The sequence below is a fragment of the Vipera berus genome (genome assembly GCF_964194415.1).
Source record: "Vipera berus genome assembly, chromosome: Z".
Classification (NCBI taxonomy): domain Eukaryota; kingdom Metazoa; phylum Chordata; class Lepidosauria; order Squamata; family Viperidae; genus Vipera; species Vipera berus.
The window spans coordinates 124472771-124497085 of NC_138205.1; the positions used below are offsets into that span (position 1 = coordinate 124472771).

Consider the following 24315-nt stretch of genomic DNA (forward strand, 5'->3'; position numbering starts at 1 on the left):
CTTGTGGACTTCAATTCTCAGAATTCCGGGAGTTGAAGTCCACAAGTCTTAAAGTTGACAAGGTTGAGGACCCTGATATAGGGTACCATTTGCCTCTTGGTCTTACCATTAAAAAATAATGATCTTCAGGTTCAGCTCGAAGATATTTAAAAATAATATGTTCCATGAACCTTTCCATAAGATCCCAGTCTTCCACCATGCCATGTCGGATAGGCCACTGAAGGGAAGGAGAAAGGAATCACAATATCATTCCATGAATAAAACTGTCATCTTTATCTTGAAGAAACAAAGGTCTGTTCCATCACCCCACTCAACTAGCACCTTGTGCAACATTATAATTTGGGTGAGACTTGTCCCTTGGACTTCGATATGAAAGATACATGATATACTATGGCCCTGAAAACAAGAGGTCCCTTCACATTCCTAGGAGTTCATTGGAGCTTTAAAAGAATGGCCTCACTTGGACTTAGACCTCAGTTAAATCTGAGAAGGGTTTAAGGGGACAGTTCCAGTGTCTTAGACCAGGGATGGGGAACCTTGGCTCTTTTATGACTTGTGGACTCAACTCCCAGAATTCCTGAACCAGCCATACTTTTTGCTCTCCTAGACCCAACTTTAGGAAGAATGTCCTGCAAATTTCTTCCGTAGCCCAGCTCAAGAAACACAAAGAAAAGATTAGATGCTATGCATCACTCCCTTTTACGTGTCTATGGAAATTCTCAGTCATCCAGGTCAAGGCTGTCCCAAAGGTGCTTTTTCAGGAGGCAACTGGACTTTGTTTTTCTTTGAAGATGTTTTGCTTCTCATCCAAGAAGCTTCTTCAGCTCTGACTGGATGGTGGGGAATGGAAGGATTTATATTTCTTGCAGACAGCTGGGAAATCCTTCCACTCCCCACCATCTAGTCAGAGCTGAAGAAGCTTCTTGGATGAGAAGCAAAACATCTTCGAAGAAAAACAAGAAAGCCCAGTTGCCTCCTGAAAAAGCACCTTTGGGACAACCTTTTACATTTTTTATTTTTATTTTTAATTCCATTTATATCCCGCCCTTCTCCGAAGACTCAGGGCGGCTTACAAGCTTAGTAGTAGCCTTCATTCTATGTATATGCCTGCTTATTAGGGCTTTCACACACACCCCAAGCGGCATTATTACAAAGTCAGCTTAATTGCCCCCAACAATCTGGGTCCTCATTTTACCCACCTCGGAAGGATGGAAGGCTGAGTCAACCTTGAGCCTGGTGGGATGCGAACCTGCACTAATTGCAGGCAGCTGGTGTTACTTAAGGAGGCATTAGCCCACTGCTCCACCAAGGCTCCATCTTACTAGTTTCTTCCTTCTAATGAATTTGTAACAAACAATACCAGTAGTCCTTGGCTTGTGACCACAATTGAGCCCAAAATTTCCATTGTTAAACAAGACAGTTGATAAATGAGTTTTGCCCCATTTTACCACCTTTTTGCCAAAGTTGAGTGAATCACTGCAGTTGTTAATGAATCAGGTGGTCGTTAAGCGAATCCTGCCCTCCCCATTGGTTTTGCTTATCAGAAGCCATCTTGGAAGGCTATAAATGGTGATCACATGACCCTGGGACAGTGTAGCTGTCATAATACATGCCAGTTGCTAAGTGCTCGAATTTTGATCACATCACCATGATGCTGCAACACTCATAAGCATCAAAAAAAGGTCATTAGTCACTTTTTTTCAATGCTGTTGTAACTTCGAATGGTCTGGTAAATGTCTAACTCAATTCTCTGCCAAATATGTTCCTACTCCTACAAACGGCCTTTGGTTTCCTCAAAAATTTCTGCTGGATCTTCCTTCCAATAAATGCATCTTTATTTTAAATTTTAGAGAAAGCAAGAGGCCGGAAGATGCAGTAATCTTAAAGGTGCTTTTTCAAAAGGCAACTAGACTTTGCTTTTTTCCTTGAGAAAAACGTTTTACAAAATGACTTCCTCAAGGAAAAAAACCAGCCCAGCTGCTTTTTAAAACAGCACCTTTGACACAATCATGACCTGGTGACTGAGAATCTGCACAGATACACAAATGCAAGGGCAAAGTAGAAAGGTCTACATTAGCCTTTGGAAGAGGAGAACGAAGGAAAACTAAATTTCAGGGAATGGGGAGACTTCCGGTTTTGCGCCCACAGCGCATAGCCGCGCGAAAGTGGACCTCCCGCTCCCCACGGCTAGTTTCTTCCTGCTTGGGGGACCCTAGATAGTCCAAAGTTGCCCCGGAGAGGTGACCATGAAGGAGGGGTGCCCATGGATCACAAAGCGATGGCAATCGCTTCGTTTGATCTGGGGAAAGTCCCAGAATCCGACAGGAGAAAGGATAGCATGAGATCAGTGTCTGGCCCAAGCTGCTTGCAGCCGAAGTCCCAGAGCACGAACCTAAACATTGGTGAATAGTGTGCTTGGGATCGGTGAATTCAAATGGAAAATAAATTATAATTTTCCATCCCATAATGAAACTAGATAACAAAGTCAACTAACAGCCTAAAAACTCCCAAAACATCAATATCACTCGCTAAAATTATCTGAATTATTCTTTAATATTTGGATAACTGTATTTGAGCATCAAGGCTTTCCTGTCTAATGTAATCTATATCTATATATTTTATGGCAAGTCTTCAAATATACTTTTCTGGGAAGCTAAACGTAGCTTTCGGCAGTCTCAAAGGGTTCTATGGTACAGAAAGATTAAGGACCCAGAATGTGCCAAAAACTTTACATGGGTTAAAAGAACATCTGCAGAGAAGGGCCAAAATAATCAAGATAGCAGGCACTTCAATGTGATTTGGAGCCCTTGCATGCAAGTAAAGGTAGTTCTTTCAAGTACCTTACAAATGTAATTAAGCCTGCGATTTCAGTCGTAAGTCTGACAGTCATTAAGCAGGTCACCATGTGACCACGCCCCATTTTACAATCTTTTTTACAGTGGTCATTAAGAGAGCACAGCAGTTGTAAACACCACAGTTATTAAGTGAACCCATTGTTTACTATGTTTTTTTTTGCTGGAAACTAGAAATAAGCATTATTTTCCAGCAAGTGTCATAAATTGCAGGCATGTGACCATGTACTTCTGCAATCAGCCATAAGTGCAGGCAAGTTGTTGAGTATCCAAAAATGCAGTCACATGAACCTGGGAAGGGGAATATATTGGCATTTCAAATCCAGATTGTAAGCAGCCTTTTTTATGTCTGTCAAATGGTCACTAAGTGACTGATCATAAGGACTTCCTGCGAAAAGAAGCAGGGCTTCAATCATGGAGAGTCCTCCTAGATTCACAGCTTTCCCTAGAAGACCATATAGTAGCTGTGACTAGGGGGGCCTTCGCCCAGGTTCGCCTGGTGCGCCAGTTGCAGCCCTATCTAGACCGGGATGCCCTACGCACGGTCACTCACGCACTCGTGACCTCTCGTCTTGACTACTGCAACGCTCTCTACATGGGGCTACCCTTGAAGACCACTCGGAGGCTCCAACTGGTACAGAATGCAGCCACGAGAGTTGTGTTGGGAGTTTCCCGACACTCCCATGTCACACCTCTGCTCTGCGAGCTGCATTGGCTTCCAGTTGTCTTCCGGGTGAGATTCAAGGTGTTAGTAATGACCTACAAAGCCCTACATGGCATGGGTCCGGAATACCTTGGGGAGCACCTGCAGCCAGCGTCAACTTCCCTCCGCCCAGTACGCTCCCACAGAGAGGGCCTCCTCAGGGTGCCACTGGTCAAAGAATGCCGACTGGTGGCCCCCAGGGGGAGCGCGTTCTCTGTGGGCGCGCTGGATTTATGGAACCATCTTCCGGTCAAGCTCCGGATGGCGCCTGATCTCCGCTCCTTCCGGCGCGATCTTAAAACCTACCTCTTTGAACAAGCTGGCCTGGCCTGATGGGATGGGGTCGGGTTTTATAAATTGATCTTAACCTTTTAATCTGTATTAATTTATTACGGGCATTGCTGTTTAATTACTTTTTAATTTTTGTACCTTGTTTTTTATTATGTATTGCCCTGTTCACCGCCCTGAGTCCTTCGGGAGAAGGGCGGTATACAAATTAAATTAATAAATAAATAATAAATAAATGTGGGCACATCCACCATATTGATTTATTTGAATCCTTTCTGCAGATGTCTGAAATGCAAAGAACTGGCTGTTCATCCATTCCTTTGAAAGCTCAGTGTATGAGAAGAGTAAGCAGAGCTGGGGGGAGGGGGGGAGTTAAGCACGTCATTAGCTTGTCATTACGTTCCCATAGTCTAAGTCCAACCTCTTTTGAATTCTGTTCTTAACTGGTGCCAATTTAGTACTGAACTTTAACTGATGAGATTCTCGAGTATAGTTTTGAGCAATAAATCTTCTGAAAGCGAAACTCAACATATGTTCCTGATTCTTTGTGCCCAACACTCCCATTATTCACTCCAACTTTACCTTTATAGCATAGGTGGGCTTAACGAGAGCTTCATCTCCAATGAAAAAGTCTAGATCATCCACGCCTTGGGCCAGTCTCCTCTGTGCCTGGTCACCTACTTTGGCCGATTCTCTTATTGCAATGCCTAAATGAAAGAGTTGCAAAGCAAATAACCAAGCCTGTTGATACCCTTGCTTTGGAGAACAGTTAAATATTTGCTGTTAGAGAGGTGCTTTGTCCCACAGCCAGATGGCATCTTCAATTCAGAATGCAAGCTGCCCAAAGAGTACCCCAAGTGAAAAGTCTTTCAAGCTGTATCCATGGTGTCAGGTAAAAAAGGAAGTCACTTGTTCGTCAAGGCAGATCTCTGGCAGCCACATAATAGAGATAGGAAGGAAAGAAGATTTGTCATAGCAACCAGAAAGTGGCTTAATGAGGGCCAGTCTTGGCAAGGAGGCCTTTGTCTCTCCAGCTCCATACTAGCCAAGGACACTAATGTAGTAAATACTACTTCACAGAAAGAGACCCACACATCCCACCCTCAAACCCCCACCCCCCAAGGAAACTCACTAGACAGTACAGAAGCCAAATGCTTCCACTGATGAGCACGTATTTTGAAAACAGAGCACCCTCTACTTACATGATGGGATAATAAATTGTGGTTCAGTATTTCCGGCATAACCCAGTTTTGTGTACCTAGAATAAGAAGCAAGTGGATAATCAGAGACTCGGTGTGGTTTAGCCGAGCCAAGTTTATACAAATCAGCTTGTAAATAAATGCATCGCATTGTGCCAGCTTTTTTCTGTATAAAATAAAAACATATTGTGATCAAGAATTTCATGCAGGTAAATGCATAACATTTCGTAAAGCAGAAATACGGCTCTTCATCCAAACTGCTGGGTTTCTACACCTGCCCTGGAGTAGAAGACTTAGAACAAATACAAATGTATACAAGACTCCATTTTCAAAATGAATCTGCAGCAGGGAGGGCCATAAAGAAATCTTATTTCACCATCACCACTGCTGAAACCTTGAAAGCAGGGGTGTCTATCCTTGGCAACTTTAAGACTTGTGGACTTCATTTTGCCACCCCCCGCCGTGGAGGTACGGAGCCAACTAGATGGTACCGCCCCAGACGCCTAATGGATCCTGAGAGATTCCAAGCGGCGCTGGGGTCTCCACCTGCCTCCATTGCTCACAGCTCGGCGGATGCCTTAGTGGAAGCCTGGGAAAGGGCAGCCACTGAGGCACTCGACCGGGTTGTACCCTTGCGGCCCCTGACCCGGCGCAGATCCCAGCGAGCTCCATGGTTCTCCGCGGAGCTCCGGGAGATGAAGCGTCGGAAACGGGGCCTAGAGAGCTGCTGGAGGTCCAGCCGATCTGAACCCGACCGATTGCGGTTAAGAACCTACATTAGGTCTTATCTCGCTGCGATGAGGGAGGCGAGGTGTAATTACTTCTCCACCCTCATCGCGTCCGCAGATAATCGCCCGGCCGCCTTGTTTAGGGTGACTCGCTCCCTTCTTAATCAGGAGGTGAGGGAGGATCCCTTGCAGGGTCGTGCCGAGGAGTTTGGTCAACATCTGTCGGATAAAATCGCTCGGATTCGGACCGGTTTGGACTCCAGCTGGGCAGAGTCTGACGATCAGGACACGGGCGGTCTTGTCAATGTTATCTGGGAGGAGTTTGATTCTGTGACCCCTGATGAAGTGGACAGGATTATGGGGAAGCTGAGTTCCACCACATGTTTATTGGACCCGTGCCCTTCTTGGCTGGTTTATGCAGCTAGGGAGAGGACACGAGGCTGGCTCCAGGCGGTTATATCTGCTTCTTTGAGTGAGGGTTGTTTCCCCACCATCTTGAAGGAGGCGGTGGTGAGACCTCTCCTCAAGAAGCCTGCCTTGGACCCAGCTGTATTGAACAACTTTCGTCCAGTCTCCAACCTTCGCTTTCTTGCGAAGGTTGTTGAGAGTGTGGTGGCGCATCAGCTCCCTCTGGTCCTGGATGAAGCGGATTATCTGGACCCTTACCAATCGGGTTTCAGGCCCGGGCACAGCACGGAGACGGCATTGGTCGCTCTGGTGAATGATCTCTGGAGGGCTCGGGATAGGGGGTATTCCTCTGTCCTAGTCCTATTAGACCTCTCGGCGGCTTTCGATACCATCGACCATGGTATCCTGCTGCAGCGTCTCAGGGGATTGGGAGTGGGAGGCACGGTTTTTCAGTGGTTCTCCTCCTATCTCCTGGGACGCTCGCAGTCGGTGTTGGCAGGGGGGCAGAGGTCGACCCCTAGGACTCTCGCTTGTGGAGTTCCTCAGGGGTCGGTCCTCTCGCCTCTCCTGTTCAACATCTATATGAAACCGCTGGGTGAGATCATTCGTGGTTTTGGAGTTGGGTATCATCAATATGCTGATGATACCCAACTTTTTATTTCGACCCCAAACCACCCCAGTGATGCCCTCGCTGTGATGTCCCGTTGCCTGGAGGCGGTTCGGGTCTGGATGGGGAGGAACAGACTTCAACTCAACCCTGACAAGACTGAGTGGCTGTACATTCCGGCTTCCCGAGACACCTGGGATGTTCCACCTCTTTCTATGGGGGGTGAGCTTTTACCCCCTGTGGATAGGGCTCGCAACTTGGGAGTCCTCCTAGATTCACGACTCACTTTGGAGGATCACATAGTGGCCGTGACTAGGGGGGCTTTTGCCCAGGTTCGCCTGGTGCGCCAGTTGCGGCCCTATCTGGACCGGGAGGCCTTGTGTACGGTCACTCATGCGCTCGTGACCTCTCGCCTAGACTACTGTAACGCTCTCTACATGGGACTTCCCTTGAAGACTACTCGGAGGCTCCAACTGGTACAGAATGCGGCCGCGAGAGTTGTCTTGGGAGTTTCCCGGTACTCCCATGTTACACCTTTGCTCCGTGAGCTGCATTGGTTACCAGTTGTCTTCCGGGTAAGGTTCAAGGTTTTGGTTATGATCTTTAAGTCCCTACATGGCATGGGTCCGCGATACCTCGAGGACCACCTGCTGCCGGCGTCGACTCCCCTCCGCCCTGTGCGCGCCCACAGAGAGGGCCTCCTCAGGGTGCCTCCTGTCAAGGAATGTCGACTGGTGGCCCCCAGGGGGAGGGCCTTCTCTGTGGGTGCTCCGGCGTTATGGAACCAACTGCCGGTTGAGCTCCGGATGGCATCAGACCTCCGATCCTTCCGTCGCGGGTTGAAGACCCATTTATTCGAACTAGCGGGTCTGGCCTGATGGGGGTACTTGGGTTGTTTATAGGTTTGTTTTATTATTCTGGTTTTAACTTGGGCATTAATTTAATTATCTTTTAATGTTTGTACTGTTGTTTATATTTATGCCCTGTGAACCGCCCTGAGTCCCTTTGGGAGAAGGGCGGTATAAAAATCTCAATAAATCTTAAATCTTAAATCTTAAACTTCCATGCTGGCTGAAGAATTCTGGGAGTTGAAGTCCATAAATCTTAAAAGCTGCCAGGGTTGGATACCTCTGCTTTAAAGTGTGTTTGTATTTTGGTAATGATAAATTGAATATCATTGTTCCAATACTGATCAACATCTTCTGAGAAGAATGGATTTCAGTTTGGTTTAAAGGTAAGCAACATCTTGGCCTGCTCCCCATAGAAATTTGAAGACTGCCTTTCCTTTATCCCTGGTCATCAGCAATTCTACCTGAGAATGATGGTTGATGTGTTGGTTAAGGTGCTGGCTAGAAACCAAGAGACTGTAAGTTTTAGTCCTACCTCAGACATGATAGCTGTCTGGGTGACTTTGGGCCAATCGCCAGGAGATGGTGAGTTCTAATCCCACCTTGGGCATGAAAGCCAGCTGGGGGACTTTGTGCAGTCCCTTTCTCTCAGCCCAGCCCATTTCACAGGCTGGTAGTTGTAGGGAACATAGCAGAAGGAAGGTGTGTTGGATATGTTTGTCACCTTGAGTGACAAATAAATAATAATAAAGATCAGATGAAAATCTAGTAATAAAACTGTAGCTCAAAACATGCTAGGATACTGTAATATACTCTAAGAACAACCTGGAAACTAAACTACTTTAACTACTGCTTGAAGGCAAGCATGAGTTCGAAAGAAGAAACAATTAGGCTGCATTCTATGTGTTTTATTGATTACCAGCATTTCTAGGCCTTACTTTAATGCTGAGCATTCAGCTTTCAACACAACACACTTACTGATCACACCAGGGGTCTTCAAACTTGGCCCTTTTATGACTTGTGGACTTCAACTCCCAGAATTCCACAGCCAGCATGCCTGGCTGTGGGATTCTGGGAGTTGAAGTTCACAAGTCATAAAAGGGCCAAGTTTGAAGACCCCTGGATCACACCCTCCTCTAAGCCCAGGGCTAAAGACCATAACTGCATGTCCAGTTTTTCCATTGCTTATATTTGCAGAACTTTCTCATGGATCAGTGAGCCCCAAAATGATAGACCTTCAAGAATGTCTAAAGAGTAATTATTAGATTAATGTGATGTTTAATTCTGCTCGATGATGGTTATGTTATTCATTCAGTCACGTTTAACTCTTGGAAACTCTACGGGCCTGGTCTCTCCACATCTTCCGATCTTGCACTGCTTCTTTGAGTTGTTCTATGCTCTGCTGTCAGCTTTGATGGTGTCCGGCCACCATGTCCTTGGGCGGCCTAGTTTCCTTTTATCCCTAATTCTGCTTAGTCTTTGATTACTTCACTCTTCTTATTGGAATGTATATAATTTATAATTGTTTCAATTACTAATTGCTATATACTGATTTTAACATTATAGATTAATGCTTTGGCTTCACTAAAGTAATTAGTCCTGCGTTACTTAAAACTGTGGACTAAGCAGGGTGCATCATCTCCCGTGCTTTTGAGAACTGGCCTGCCTGGAAGGTCCCTGAGAAGATCATATGGAACAGCCCTCCGTATTTCCGTCTCTGCCCAGTTTAAGGTTGAAGTTCAGCCACCATGTCTAATTCCAAGGATGATGGCTCTGTAGTCTTATTTAGCCCCTCAGCCGCAGACAACCCTGAACTGAAGGGACAGACAATGACTTTTTCGATTTACAAGCAAGAATCAGACTGAAGCTCAGGATCTGTCATCCTTTGTAACAGCTCTATGGGATGTCCTCAACTTTTGACCTCAACTGAGAACAGAACTTCGACTGCTAACCAGGACAGTTGTTAAGTGAATCACACCTGATTTTACCACAGTTATTAAACAAATCACTGTAGCTGTTAAGTGAATCATGCAGTCGTTAAGTGAATCCATCCCCCATTGACTTTGCCTGTTGGAAACCATCTGGGAAGGATGCAAATGGTGATCCTTTGATCCCAGGACACCTCAACTATCATAAATACTGTACATGCCAGTTTCCAAGCATTTTGCTTTGAGACAATATCTTATTCCAGCCCACGTAGCCACATACACAGAAAACTATCTAAATAAATTATCTAGAGCTGATTCCATAATTTCATCAAAATTGAATCAGCAAATTGGATTAATCTACCTAATTGCAGGATTTGGGAATGGCCAGTGTAGAGAAAAGAAGGACTGGGGGGGGGGGAGACATGATAGTAATCTTCCAGCAGTCTTCTAGTATTTGAGACCCTGCCACAGAGAGGAGGGGGTCGACCTATTTTCCAAAGCACCAGAAGGCAAGACAAAAAACAATGGATGGAAACTAGTCAAGGAGAAAAGCAACTTGGAATTAAGGGGAAACTTCCTAACAGTGAGAACAAGTGACCAGTGGAACAGCTTGCCTTCAGATGTTGTGGGTACTTCATCACTGGAGTTTTTCAAGAAGAGGCTGGACTGTCTGAAATGATATAGGGATTCCTGGTTGAGCAAGGGACTAGACTAGAAGACCTTTCAACTCTATTCTGATTATTATTACCTATCTTGATCATCATTCTATAAGCCTAGAGTGCAAAGCAAGTTCAGCAGAAGAGATGTAGGAAGATCATTACGTCTAGACATCTTTTGTCTCACATACTCAATTCCCCAGCATTTATGTGTATAAATGCATAAAACAATGTATGAATAACTTAGCAACCTTTTATTCTAGATTAATTACATATCCTGAATAAATACATAGGAATTGCATGCAAGATTTTAAATGGAAAAATAATTTCAAAATTTTCCAAAGCTAAGTTTGACAATTTCATATAATTCATCTAGTTCTACAGCATCTACCTATATTGACTGGCAACAGTTAATCAGTGGAATGATTTCCCTCCAGAAGGTGTGGGTGCTCCATCATTGGAGGTTTTCAAGAAGATAGGGGACAGTCTCCTATTTTAGCAAGGGGTTGGACCGAAAGACCACTAAGGTCCTCTCCAACTCTGTTATTCTGTCTTTCTTTATAATTTATAATCCTAGAAGGGGCAAGGCACAATTTTAAGGATTATTCCTTAAACTTTGTTTGCTCTTTATTTAATAAATAAACCAAGTGGAAAAGGATACTTGAAGGACATTTGCTAGAATTTCTGCAGCCCTTGAAACTTCCTTCATAACAATTATTTTTTCTATGTAAATAAGCATACTTTAGCAGACCAAACAAAACAAAATCTGGATACTGTTTTCAACCCACAGAGAGGCTGTTCTGGCTATTCATGACCAAGGACTATTTTATAACTATCTATGCAAAGCATGTTTTCAATTGCAGAACTGTAGTTCTTTTCTCAAAAATAATCAACACTATTTATTTATTTATGCTTTGGTTTATTAATACTCTGCTTTTCCAGTCTGAGAGAACTGGAATAATAGAGACCTTGCAAATGAACAGTGTGTACTATATAGGATTCAGTCTTCAGTCTTCCCCATGAGGTAGTATTAATTCAGGCTGGCAAAAGCCGGCCATCAATTCCTAAGCCTTCATGCAAACACTTGTTCTTCAACAGGCAGCATAAGAGAGCAGAGCAGGTGTGTCTGTTAGAAAAACAAACAGAGTTAGAAATCTCTACGGTATCTCACCTGTTGACTAGGCTGTGAAGTCCCAAAAAAAAAGCAACAGCAAAAACATTTCCATATTTTTGTTAGGAAATCTGCATGAATGGTTGCAGCCATAAGGTGATCAGAATTAACACGCGACACAAATAGGAAACTTTACTTTTAAGAAAATTGTCAGTTTGATTAGTGGTGAAAGTCCTAGCTTAGAAATCAAGACACTCTGATGTCTAATCCCTCACCCAGCTGGCTGGGTGACTTTGGGCCAATTACTAGGAGACTGTGAGTTCAAGTCCCGCATTAGATATAAAAATCAACTGGGTAACTTGAGTCACTCCCTCTCTCTGAGCACAAATCACCTCACAGGGTTGTTGTTGTGAGGAAAATGGGATGAGGAAGGAGTATTAAGTAAATTCATTGCCCTGAGTTACTTACGAAGTAATATAGATGAGATGGAAATGTAATTAAGAAATAAAATAAGTAAAAATATTATGACTCTCATTTCTCCCCATCAAAATGGTAGATCTTAAATCACTTTATTATGCAACCCTCACAAACCTGCTACCTTCCAAACGTCTACAGTTTACAAATACAGACTCACAGCCTCACCGTTAGTCTTAGCCAACTGAAGAATGCCAAAAATAGAAGAGAATGCCTAAAAATGGAATTTTCAAGACTGCTCCTAACCTCTTTCTTCAAATCTCAGGTTCTGCTCCGTAGGAACACATTTTGGTTATGCCTACTTTGCATTGCAATGTTCAGAGACATTTTGGCATCTGAAGGGAAATCAATCTAACGTGTCACTACCTCTCTAGAGTTAATGTCATTATCTGATATGGTATACAAGACTTTGATCTTGCAATCCAGATATATTCTGAGAGGTTGTATCGATTTACAGGACAATCCTCAGCAGGTTTCTAGCAAGTTCATGGAGACCTGCTTCTGAAATAGAGATATATTTAGCAATATTGATTCAATTGCAAACTCTACACCAAAAATGAAAAGCCTCGAAGCTGACCAGATTGCTCATCTAACTGTAATTATATATGGGATTACTAGATTAGGCCTTCGTTAATATATGCAATGCCACCTCAGTCAGATTGAATAACATCAGAGACATGCCATCTAGGAAGCTTTAAATAGATCAGAAGGCCTCCTGACTTTAGGGTCAATGTGTAAGCTGATCTCTAGAACTGCAGAAGAGAGGATTGATAGAAACTAAAAAGAGAATTGAAACAGGCAGATAGTGTTGCGTTATGCAGCTATTAATGGATCCGCCTAAATTTGGTCTAGTACAGGGGTAGGCAACCTTGGCTCTTTTATGACTCGTGGACTTCAACTCCCAGAATTCCTGAGCCAGCCATGCTGAGGGGAAAGGAGAGGTTTCCAAGCAGAGCCATGCTGGCTCAGGAATTCTGGGAGTTGAAGTCCACGAGTCATAAAAGAGCCAAGGTTCCCTATCCCAGGTCTAGTTGTTAAACCACCAGCTAGAAACCAGGAGACTTAAGAGTTCTAGTCCCCCCAGGTGACTTTTGGCCAATCACCAGAAGACTGTGAGTTTTAATCCCTCTTTAGGCATGAAAGCCGACTGTGTGGCTCTGAGCCAATTACCAGGAAACTGTGAGTTCTAATCCTGCTTTAGGCATGAAAGCTGTCTGGGTGACTTTGGGCCAATCACCAGGAGACTGAATTCTAGTTCCACTTTAGGCATGAAAACCGGATGACTTTCGGCCAGCCCACCTTACAGGGTTACTTTTGTTGGGAAAAACAGAAGGAATATTAAGTATCTCAGTGCCTTGAGTTATTTATAAAAACAAAGACAGGAGAAAAAAATCTAAAACAAAAAAAATCCAAAATAAAACTATCCCAACAATGCTATGAAGTTTAGAAGGAGGACAAGCACTCAATGAATAAAGGATCTATCAATTACCAAATCAATGCTGGACTGCATGACGCAGATGCAGATTTATTAGCATCTAGCATCCCTACAACCCATCAGGGACAGAGACTGATGCAACCACTGTAATTTGGATAACTCACTATTAGCTACAGTAGAAAACAGAAATAGCCCTTTTCTATTTCATTTACATTAACAAAGAAAAGATTGCCCATATACAAGGTTATACATCTGATGGGCTTGTAGGTACATTTACAATCAAAAGCAAGCAGAAAATTTCCATTACTAAACAAAGCAGTTGTTAACCAAATTGTGCCCCATTTTATGAACTTTTGCCAATTATGGGCAAATCACTGCAGTTGTTAAGTGAATCGTGCAGTCATCAAGCAAATCTGTCTTCCTCCATTGACATTGCTTGTCAGAAGCAAGCAATGGTTGCAAACGATAATCCCAGGATCCCAAAACTTTGCAACCATTACAAATTAATGACAGTTATGAAGCACACAAATTTTGATCACGTGACTGTGGAACTGCTGCAATGGTCATAAGTGTGAGAACTGGTCATAAGTCTATTTTTTCAGTGCAGTGACTTTGAATGCTCACTTAAGGAATGATTGCAAGTCAAGGACTATCTGCATTTCTAAAACCAGGATGCACAGCCATCCTTATATCTTATGAATTCTGATTTGGTTTTCATTGCTTCATTCTTATTACTGTTTCCTTCCCACAATAAGGTGACTTAAAATATATGTTTATGTTATGGTAATAAAAGAAAGGGGCCCTTAATCACTCTTCTCCACTTTTATCTATAGTTTTGCAAATAATGCCCAGCGTGTAATTTAATTCTTTAATTACACTGAGATTTCCTCCCATTGGTTGTCTGGATTAATGTATTAATGTCAACTTCATATATTAAGTTTTGTCTTTTTTCTATGTTTTATCTGTTTCAGGATCAGGATAAAAACATTCACAGATTGTGACAGCATGATGAACTTGGTGCTACTTAATGAAATTTTACTTTTTAATGTTACGTCTTCAGAAAAAAAGCAAACCAGGAACCAAAATAAACAGAATTCCCAAATCTTTGGGAAAAAAGAAAAGGAAGTTTTCTCAAGGGAGCAAAGATTCCTTTTGTCCAATAATTCATGTTATTTGGGGAACGATACAGCTAAGCCAATGCTTCATCACATAAAAAAAGTGTTGATGACAAACTAAAAAAGAAAAATTCAACACAAAATCCAATCCAGCAAGAAATATAAACTGTGCATTTAATTTTGCACATTTGAAAACAAATAGCCAAGATCATTATAACCAGCTGTTGCAAATGTCTTGCCCAAATGTCACGTTTTGAAAATAATTTGTGATATGGTATGAAAGATCAGTCAAGTTACAATGGCACTGTAGATACTGTGTTTAGGATGCATATTTTAAGACAGGCATTGCTGAGAGTTTGGAAGAAGTATAGACATAAGTTAAGCAGCAAGATACCATTGTGGGCAATCCCAAAACACGCAATAGAAAATATACATGCTGGTTTCAAACATGATGAGACTACTTACAAGGAAATTTTAAGTTTGGAAAGGAATATTTGGTGCTTGAAATCATATAGTTTCTTGCGAGAAGAGAAGGTTGTTCAGACTTGGTTTCAATATATTCAGTTACAGGCCAGGTGGAAAGAAGACCAAAAAAATGGATTTGCAACGACTGATGAAAATTTGATAAAGCAAATTAGAAATCAAGGACCAGCACATATTAAACGGATATATCTTGCATTGATAGAGATCGATTCAGAAACAGAGCTTGTTAAGGATTGTATGATAAAGTGGGCCCAAAACATTCAGGAAGTTATTACAATGGACACGTGGGAAAAGATCTGGGTGAGGAATGTAAAATTCACTCAAGCTCAAAGTTTAAGAGAGAACTTTTACAAAATGTTTTATAGATGGCATCTAGATCCTAAAAAGCTTGCAAGTATGTATCCGAATTATCAGCCTAAATGTTGGAGGTGTGGTGATGAAGAGGCAACATATTTTCACATATGGTGGACATGTAAAAAGGTCAAGGCTTTTTGGATAAAAGTCTGGTGGAATATGCAGAAGATTTTTAAACGGAGGATAAAGTTTTGTCCGCAATTTTTTTTGTTGGGAATAATTGTTGACGCTACAGTTGTGGACTTTAAGTTGATGTTGAATTTAGTTACGGCAGCAAGACTTTTGATAGGTCAATATTGGAAGAAAGAGGAACTGCCGACTATACAAGAGTGGATTTTAAAGGTTTCCGACTTGGCAGAGATGGCGAAGATTTCGGCCTATTTGAAAGATTACTCGCAAGAACATTATATTATGGAATGGAGAAAATGGATTGAGTTTATCCAGAATAAGTATAGGGGCAAGAAGTTTTATCTAGCATTTGAATAAGTCTTCTTTCGTTTTCTTTTTTCTTTTTTTATTTTGTTTTCTATATATATTTAATAATGCTAAGTTTTGTTTGATCCTATATAAGTTAGAGAGTGATGGATTTTAGAATTTATAGTTGTTAGTATATGGTTGTTTATGATTGCCTTTTTATATATATATACCTTGTATTTAGCTCTGGGAAGTCCGGGGGGGGGAGGGGGGTTAGGGGGAGGTGGGGGGGGGGAGGGAGGGGGGGAGGGGGGGGAAGGGAGGAGGTAGGGAGGGGAGGTAGGGAGGGGGAAGGGGGTTTTTTAAAGGAAAACTGTATTTTTAAAACTTTTCAATAAAAAAAAAAAAAGTTACAATGGCACTGGCAAAAGTGGTCCTCGCACTTATGACCCTAGCAATATTCCCACAGGTCATATGATCAAAATTTGGGAACTTGGCAGCTGACATTTTTGCAGAGTCCAGAGGTCACGTGATCACCATTTGCAACCTCTCCCAGCCAGCTTCCAACAAGCAAAGTCAATGGGGGGAAGCCGGATACACAAAACAATTATAATAATTATAGCTTAACAATCAGGCAGGGCTAGATGAATCAAAAGTTGGAATTAAGATTGCCGGGAGAAATATCAACAACCTAAGATATCCAGATGATACCACTCTAATGGCAGAAAGTGAAGAGGAACTAAAGAGCTTCTTGTTGCGAGTGAAGAAGGAGAATGAAAAAGTTGGGTTGAAACTAAACATTAAGAAAACCAAGATCATGGCATCCGGCCCTCTCAATTCCTGGCAAATAGATGGGGAAGAAATGGAGGTAGTGACAGATTTTATTTGCCTGGGCTCCAAGATCATCGCTGACGGGGGACTGCAGCCAAGAAATTAAGACACTTGCTCCTGGGGAGGAAAGCCATGGCAAATCTAGACAGCACACTAAAAAGCAAAGACATCACCCAGCCAATAAAAGTGCATATAGTCAAGGCTATGGTCTTCCCAGTTGCAATGTATGGCCGTGAAAGTTGGAGCACAAGAAAGGCTGAGCACCAAAGAATTGAGGCCTTTGAACTATGGTGCTGGAGAAGACTCCTGCGAGTCCCTTGGACTGCTAGGCGATCAAACCAGTCAGTCCTAGAGGAGATCAACCTGACTGCTCTTTAGAAGGCCAAATCCTGAAGTTGAAACTTAAATACTTTGGCCACCTTATGAGAAGGAAGGACTCACTGGAGAAGAGCCTAATGCTGGGAAAGGTTGAAGGCAAGGGAAGAAGGGGACGACAGAGAATGAGGTGGCTGGATGGAGTCACTGAAGCAGTAGGCGTAAGTCTAAATGGACTCAAGAAGATGGTAGAGGACAGGAAGGCCTGGAGGTACGTTGTCCATGGGATCGCGATGGGTCGGACATGACTTCGCAACTAACAACAACAAAAATCATGGCAAAAAGGGCCTAAACTCAGACACTTAGACACTTAACAACCACTTTATTTAGCAATGAAAATTCTAGTCCCAATTATGTCCGTAAGTAGAGGACGGCCAGTTTGGTGTAGTGCAGGGGTCCCCAACCTATGGTCTCTTGGTCAGCGGGCCACAGAAATGGCTAGCCAGGGTGCGCACATGTGGCTCCGCATTCCCCCCCATTCACACGTCCATGGGCCTGTTTGTGCATGTGCATAGGCACAAACAGGAACACTAGTGCAGGGAGCGTGCACACCCCGTTCGTGCATGCGCAAACGGGCCCCAAGTGCAGTGTGTGTACGTGGCCCATTTGCATATGCACGAACAGGTGCTAGCCACCGTGGGGGTGTGCAGCCGTTTGCGCATGCGCATGGTACCAGTGCATGTTGCATGCACAAAAGTGGCCACTAGTACTGCACCAGTGGGTGTGGCCCCATTTGCATGTGTGAACACGCAAGCACACGCAGTAATTTGGAAGGTGGTCTCCCCTCCAGGCCACGAGCCTGGAATGATTGGAGAACTTTTGTCTAGTGGTTAAGGCTAGACAGCAGGAAACTGTGAGTTCAAGTCCTGCCTTAGGCATGAAAACCAGCTGTGGGTGACCTTGGGCCGCTCACTCTCTCTCAGTCCAGCCAACCTCACAGGACTGTTGTTTGGGGGGAAAATAGGAAGAGGAATATATTGGATATATTCGCAGCCTTGAATTATTTGTAAAAATAATAAAGGCAGTATATTAATACATATATATACAGGTAGCCACAATTTCAGCCATTCGTTTAGTGACCATTTGAAGTTACAATGGCGTTGAAAAAAGTGGCGTATGAGCTTTATGCACATTTATGACTACTGCAGCATCCCCATGGTCACATGATCAAAATTTGTATGCTGGGAAACTGGCATGTATTTATGACGGTTGCAGTGTCCCAGGGTCATGTGCTCAAGCCATTGTGACATTCTGACAAACAAAGTCAATGGGGAAGCCAGATTCACTTAACAACCATGTTACTAGCTAAATAACTGCAGTGATTCATTTAACAACTATGGCAAGAAAAGGTCGTAAAATGGGGCAAAACTCACAACAGCTGTCTCGCTTAGCAATGGAAATTTTGGACTCAATAATAGTCATAATCATGGAGTACCTGCATAGAATGGCAAACTGAGCTAGTTGCCACAACAAGTAGAATCTTTAGCAAAGGAGCCCAGTTCTCAAGTTTTGTTCTCTGAACGTTTGCTTGGGGAGGGAAGCTAAAAAAGGTAGGAAGATTGGCGAAGATATGCAGGCCAGAATCACTCAGGAGCTTCTGTTGGACGTCCCATCAAGCCAAGAGAAGCGAAGGACCCCTTTGGAAGATCTGAAACTAAGGAATGGGACAGAGAAGGAATGGAACTCATACGTGTAAATGAGTGGAAAATGGAGCTGTAAAATGAGAGCTGGGTTTTTTTTGTGGGGATTTCCAGGGCTTGCAAGAAAGTGTGGCAGAAAGCAGAGAAATAAGAGAGAACTCTTATTTTTAGAGACAGTAACAGAACTGGGAAAGGATGGGAGAAACAGATGCTTAACTGTTTGTTCTCCTTCTATAATCAAGGACGAATGGCTGGTTCTACTTGACTTCTGATAAGTTTGAAATTTGTTTGTTTTTTCAGAAGAGGAAGGAACACAGCAATTTGCCCCTTGATGCCCTTGCAAGGAAGTCAAGGAGAGGCAATTATGGGTCCCAGGCTGGAAGGGCAGGGAGAAGTGACTTGAGAGGGGTGCAATCCTAATTTCCGGGGCCTCCAGCTAATTATTCCTAAAAACAACAGAATGAGATTGCTGGGGCGGTGTGTGGGGGGGGGGGTTGGATCTGGCATTAGGGGGAAGCAGAGGCACCAGAAAATAGTTGTCCTTCGGGGAGGGGTGAAAAGACAGGAATGCCATGGCAGAGAAGCAGGACGGAGCCCTACAACTAGTTCAGGATTGCGAGGGAAAACCGCGTAGAAGCAAAAAAGCACGTGGTTCGTTTTAGCGCAGCCGTCCGTGTGAAGGAGCCCCCCATTTGGCACAAGGACCCTCAGCGCTCCTAGTACAGCCACAGGGTGGGATGAGGAGGGGCAGAGTTTGGATCCAGAGCAGGGCTGGAGCAGGTGCAGAGAGCCGGTATGTCTGGGCAGAAAGTAAACCTCCGTCTACCAGGAGAGCAGAGCCAAGGCGCTAGTGCTGGCGGAGGAAAGGGGACGGAGGTGGTTAGGGAAAGGGCCAAACCGCCCACTTATTCCGACGCTATGATGGGAGGAGACGAGCAGACAGCAGCGACTTGCCCGACCCTACCAGGGCAACCCCGCCCAACCCAGCCAAGCCGCTAGTGCTGCCTGAGGAGGAGGCGATCCCGCCAAGGGCAGCTCTCGCCTGAGCGGCTTTTGCCCTCGGCTTTCGCAGCGCTCACTCACCCGGTGCCGCTGTCTACGACGCAGGGCGGCAAGCGGCTCGCCATGCTCGGCGCTGGGATCCGGCAGGAGGGAAAGCCCGTCCCGAACCCGACTCCCGGGGACCGCCGCAGCCCGGCAGCGCCGGCGATCGCGCGCCTGCGCCCGGCCTCGGTGCCCACGTGTGCGGCGTGCCAAGGCTGCCCTGGCGGCCATCTTGGGAGGTGGCACCGCTGGGCAGTTACCCGGCCGCTTCCCAGGGTGAGAAACGCCAGCTGGAAAAAGAATCCGGGCGCCTCGAAAAGCAGGACATTGTCTGCTAAAAATCCTTGGCGGCTGTTGTTATCGCTTGCCAAAACAACACAACTCAGGCTGACATCAAGATTGTTATAGTTATTGCAATGCCCTAAGCTTAGCGATGTACTGTATATCCTTAGTGTATTTTATTATTTTCTCTCAGTCCTGCCGTAGGAAAAAGACAAGGAGGGAAAGCCATCCACAAAAATTGTGGCCAGGGAAACAGCAGGATCTTATTTCTGTTGTTTTTTTAAAAAAAATGTTTTATTAGGGGTTTTTTTGGGTGAGGGTAGCTTCCCCGCCGTCTTGAAAGAGGCGGTGGTGAGGCCTCTCCTCAAGAAGCCTGCCTTGGACCCAGCTGTATTGAACAACTTTCGTCCTGTCTCCAACCTTCGCTTTCTTGCGAAGGTTGTTGAGAGTGTGGTGGCGCATCAGCTCCCTCTGGTCCTGGATGAAGCGGATTATCTAGACCCGTACCAATCGGGTTTCAGGCCCGGGCACAGCACGGAGACGGCATTGGTCGCGCTGGTGAATGATCTCTGGAGGGCTCGGGACAGGGGATATTCCTCTGTTCTAGTCCTATTAGACCTCTCGGCGGCTTTCGATACCATCGACCATGGTATCTTGCTGCGGCGTCTCAGGGGACTGGGAGTGGGAGGCACAGTCTTACAGTGGTTCTCCTCCTATCTCCAGGGACGTTCGCAGTCGGTGTTGGCAGGAGGGCAGAGGTCGACCGCGAGGTCTCTCGTTTGTGGAGTTCCTCAGGGGTCGGTCCTCTCGCCTCTCCTGTTCAACATCTACATGAAACCGCTGGGTGAGATCATTCGTGGTTTTGGAGTTGGGTATCATCAGTATGCGGATGATACCCAACTTTTCCTTTCGACCCCAAACCACCCCAGTGATGCCCTCAACGTGATGTCCCGTTGCCTGGAGGCGGTTCGGGTCTGGATGGGGAGGAACAGACTTCAACTCAACCCCGACAAGACTGAGTGGCTTTGCATATCTTCATCCCGGGTCTATTCGGACATTCCACCTCTTGCTATGGGGGGTGAACTATTACCCCCCGTAGATAGGGCTCGCAACTTGGGAGTCCTCCTAGATTCTCGGCTCACCCTGGAAGACCATATAGGAGCTGTGACTAGGGGGGCTTTCGCCCAGGTTCGCCTGGTGCGCCAGTTGCGGCCCTATCTTAGCCGGGATGATTTATGCACGGTCACTCATGCGCTCGTGGCCTCTCGTCTGGACTACTGCAACGCTCTCTACATGGGGCTGCCCTTGAGGACCACCCGGAAGCTCCAACTGGTACAGAATGTAGCCGCGAGAGTTGTGTTGGGAGTCTCCCGATACTCCCACGTTACACCTTTGCTCCGTGAGCTGCATTGGTTGCCAGTTGCCTTCCGGGTGAGATTCAAGGTACTGGTAATGGTGTTCAAAGCCCTTCATGGCATGGGGCCGGAGTACCTTAGGGAACATCTGCTGCCGGCATCAAGCTCCCTGCGCCCTGTGCGTTCCCACAGAGAGGGCCTCCTCAGGGTGCCACCGATCAGAGAATGTCGATTGGTGGCGCCCAGGGGGAGATCCTTCTCTGTGGGCGCTCCGGAGCTGTGGAATCAGTTGCCGGTAGAGCTCCGGATGGCGCCCGATCTTCGCTCCTTTCGTCGCGATCTCAAGACGTTTTTGTTTGTACAAGCCGGCCTAGCCTGATGGGGATTGGTGGGGTTTTTATTTTTTTTTTGTATTCTTAATTTTATTTTTGGGGTTTTATAATTGTATTAATTGTTTTAACTTGGGCAATTATTTAATCTCTTTTTAATGTTTGTACTTTGTATTTGACTTTTGCCCTGTGAACCGCCCTGAGTCCTCAGGGAGAAGGGCGGTATATAAATATTATTAAATTAAATTAAATTAAATTAAATTAAATTTTTACATAATCACCTTAATACATACTTTTATTTTACAATGAATGTAAATATTTTATTTTTACTTAATGGCCAAAATGGCTCTTTGAGCTTTCCGGCCCAGGCTGAGAGTTTTAAATGGGGTTTTATATTTGTTCAGGGATTAAATTTAATTATTTTAACTGTCTTTAACTTTTGTATTGTATTGACGTTTTTAAATACTTTGTAAACCGCCCTGAGTCCTATGGGAAAAGGGCGGTATATAAATTCAATAAACTAAACTAATAAACTAATATTTGGTTAAAAAATGTATATTTAATTATTATTTATCTAAATAATAAGGCACTTATTTCTGAATTGATCGTGAAGATGACTAACGTGAAGCTTTTAAATGCTGATTATTGTTGCATTGCTTTCATATAGTTTAGCATTGCCTTGAGTTTAGTGTGCTTAATGAATTAATTAACAGTATGAAATCCCAATGCAAGCTGCTAAGTACAGGTAGTCCTTGACTTACGACCACAATTGAGTCCAAAATTTCTGTTGCTAAAGTGAGACATTTGTTAAATGAGTTTTGCCACATTTTATGACTTCCCACAGTTGTTAAGTGAACCACTGAAGTTGATAAGTTAGTAACCCGGTTGTTAAGTGAATCTGGCTTCCCCATTGACTTTGCTTGTCAGAAGGTTGCAAAAGGTGATCACGTGACCTTGGGACACAGCAATGGTCATAAATATGGAACCAGCTTTGTCAAGCATCTGAATTTTGATCGCATGATCATGGGGTGCTGCAAAGGTCATAACTATGAAAAACGGTCATAAGTCACATTTTTCAATGCTGTTGTAATTTTGAATGGTCACTAAACAAACTGTTGTAAGTTGAGGACTATCTATATTGTAGTTGACCTCCAGATTCCAAAATACTTTGACATCCACATCAGGAATTCAGTGTCAGAGCTGTTCACTTTGGAAGTGACATCTGGAGCATAGACATGTGGAGGCCTCTTAAGTTGGAAATGAGTTACTTGCAAGCTGAGAAAGTGGGAGTTTCCCACACCGGAGATGAACATGTAATAGAAATGGAATTTCATTGGATCTAAATATTGCAAAAGACGGGGAATACCAATGAGTAGTTATATAAGAAGATTTACGGAGAAAATATAATGTGGATGCAGAGCTATGATTTTTTCTTTTGAAACAGTTCTTACTGGTGAAACAAAGAACAGCTAATCTGCTCCATATTTTGCAAGGTGGCTTTTTAGGGGACAGAAAACAGCTGGATCGGGTTGTATGAATCATTGAAATTACAGCTTGGAAATGATAAAAGGCTAGGTTATTGTGGAACAGTCAGGAACCTCTCCAGAGTGTTGAATAAAGTCAAGTTCCCATCACACACTTCATAACATTTGTGGTCATTTTGCAACCCAATTCTTATTTTTATAACATTGGGGGTAAGATTGGAATCTGAGAAGAGCTGTATGTGTGATATAGATCTTTGTATCAATGTCAGAACCTGGCAACCAATCTAACTGAAAATGATTAAAAGATAATATCTCTGTTGATTTATCCATTTGATAAATGTTAAACAGAGAAAGGACAAGAAAGGAATGACCTCAGGACAGAGGAAGTTTAGACAAAGAACATTTACAAAGTAAGTGGGCAACATCTGTAAATTCTTCAGTTCTAGAATGGACAGTAAAATTGAAAGGAAAAAAACAAGTCTGGAAGAAGGCAATGGGAAATTACGTATTTCCATATTGTCTGTGAAAACTGCAAGGACACACCCATGAAGTCCCCAAGAGTTAAGAGATTTTACTTAACTCTGCTCCACCACCTCCAGAATATTGAACTTCTCCAGATAAGGTTCTGCTGAAGCTGATTCTTCCTTCTTCATCCAGATGTGATATAATCTAAGGAAAACCACAGGCCTGTGCCAATATTTTTCTGTAAGTCCAGGTTAAAAATAGATAGCCCTCAATTTACAACCATTCATTTTACGACCATTTGAGATTACAACCCGTGTTGGCACTTGCCGTACACCCCATTGTCTTGTGATTGCAATTTGGGCATTTGCTAACCTGCTTGCATTTACAACTGGTTGTGGTGTCCTGAGGTAATTCGCTTAATGAAAGCGGTAAATCCCTGCTGCGATTTCTACCATGGAGGAATAGTTACAAAAACTGATGGAGTTAGCAGAAATGACCAAATTGGGGAAAAAATGGGAAAAAATGATATCATGATTTTGGGTTTTACCGATTAGACTGATTTGCCGATACAGAAATGAGTAGTGCATAATGTCGCGGAACAATTAACAGTCCGACCAGAGGTGGATGGACCGTGGTTCATTTGCATGGTCAATATCAAAGAAAAGAAATCCAAGGCATATTCTATAGTAAAACTTTTAATGAGAAAACAAAAAAAACTAAACTGGCCACATTCTCTCGTCAGGCAGAAGAAGAAAGTAAAACTGAAACTGAACTTTTTTAGGCCTGCGCACAAAACAGTTTAAAACCAAAACATTGGCTGGACATAGCTGGAGTCACTATGGTTACAAGATAAGATAAGGTGCAGAGCAGAAAGAGATGTACAATTAGAAAATGAGCGAAGCTGGCA

At 43.8% G+C, this 24315-nt stretch overlaps 1 protein-coding gene across 1 annotated transcript in view; it reads right to left on the reverse strand.

Annotated features, from left to right (window-relative positions):
* Positions 1 to 19793, reverse strand: part of ACTR3B (actin related protein 3B) — a 49557-nt gene extending 29764 nt beyond the window's left edge. Inside the window, 4 exon segments of the mRNA XM_081343575.1 lie at positions 107 to 217; positions 4426 to 4550; positions 5046 to 5101; positions 19533 to 19793. Of these exon segments, the coding sequence (XP_081199701.1) occupies positions 107 to 217; positions 4426 to 4550; positions 5046 to 5101; positions 19533 to 19576 (336 nt within the window). The 5' untranslated portion in view covers positions 19577 to 19793.
* Positions 19794 to 24315: the final 4522 nt, after the last annotated feature.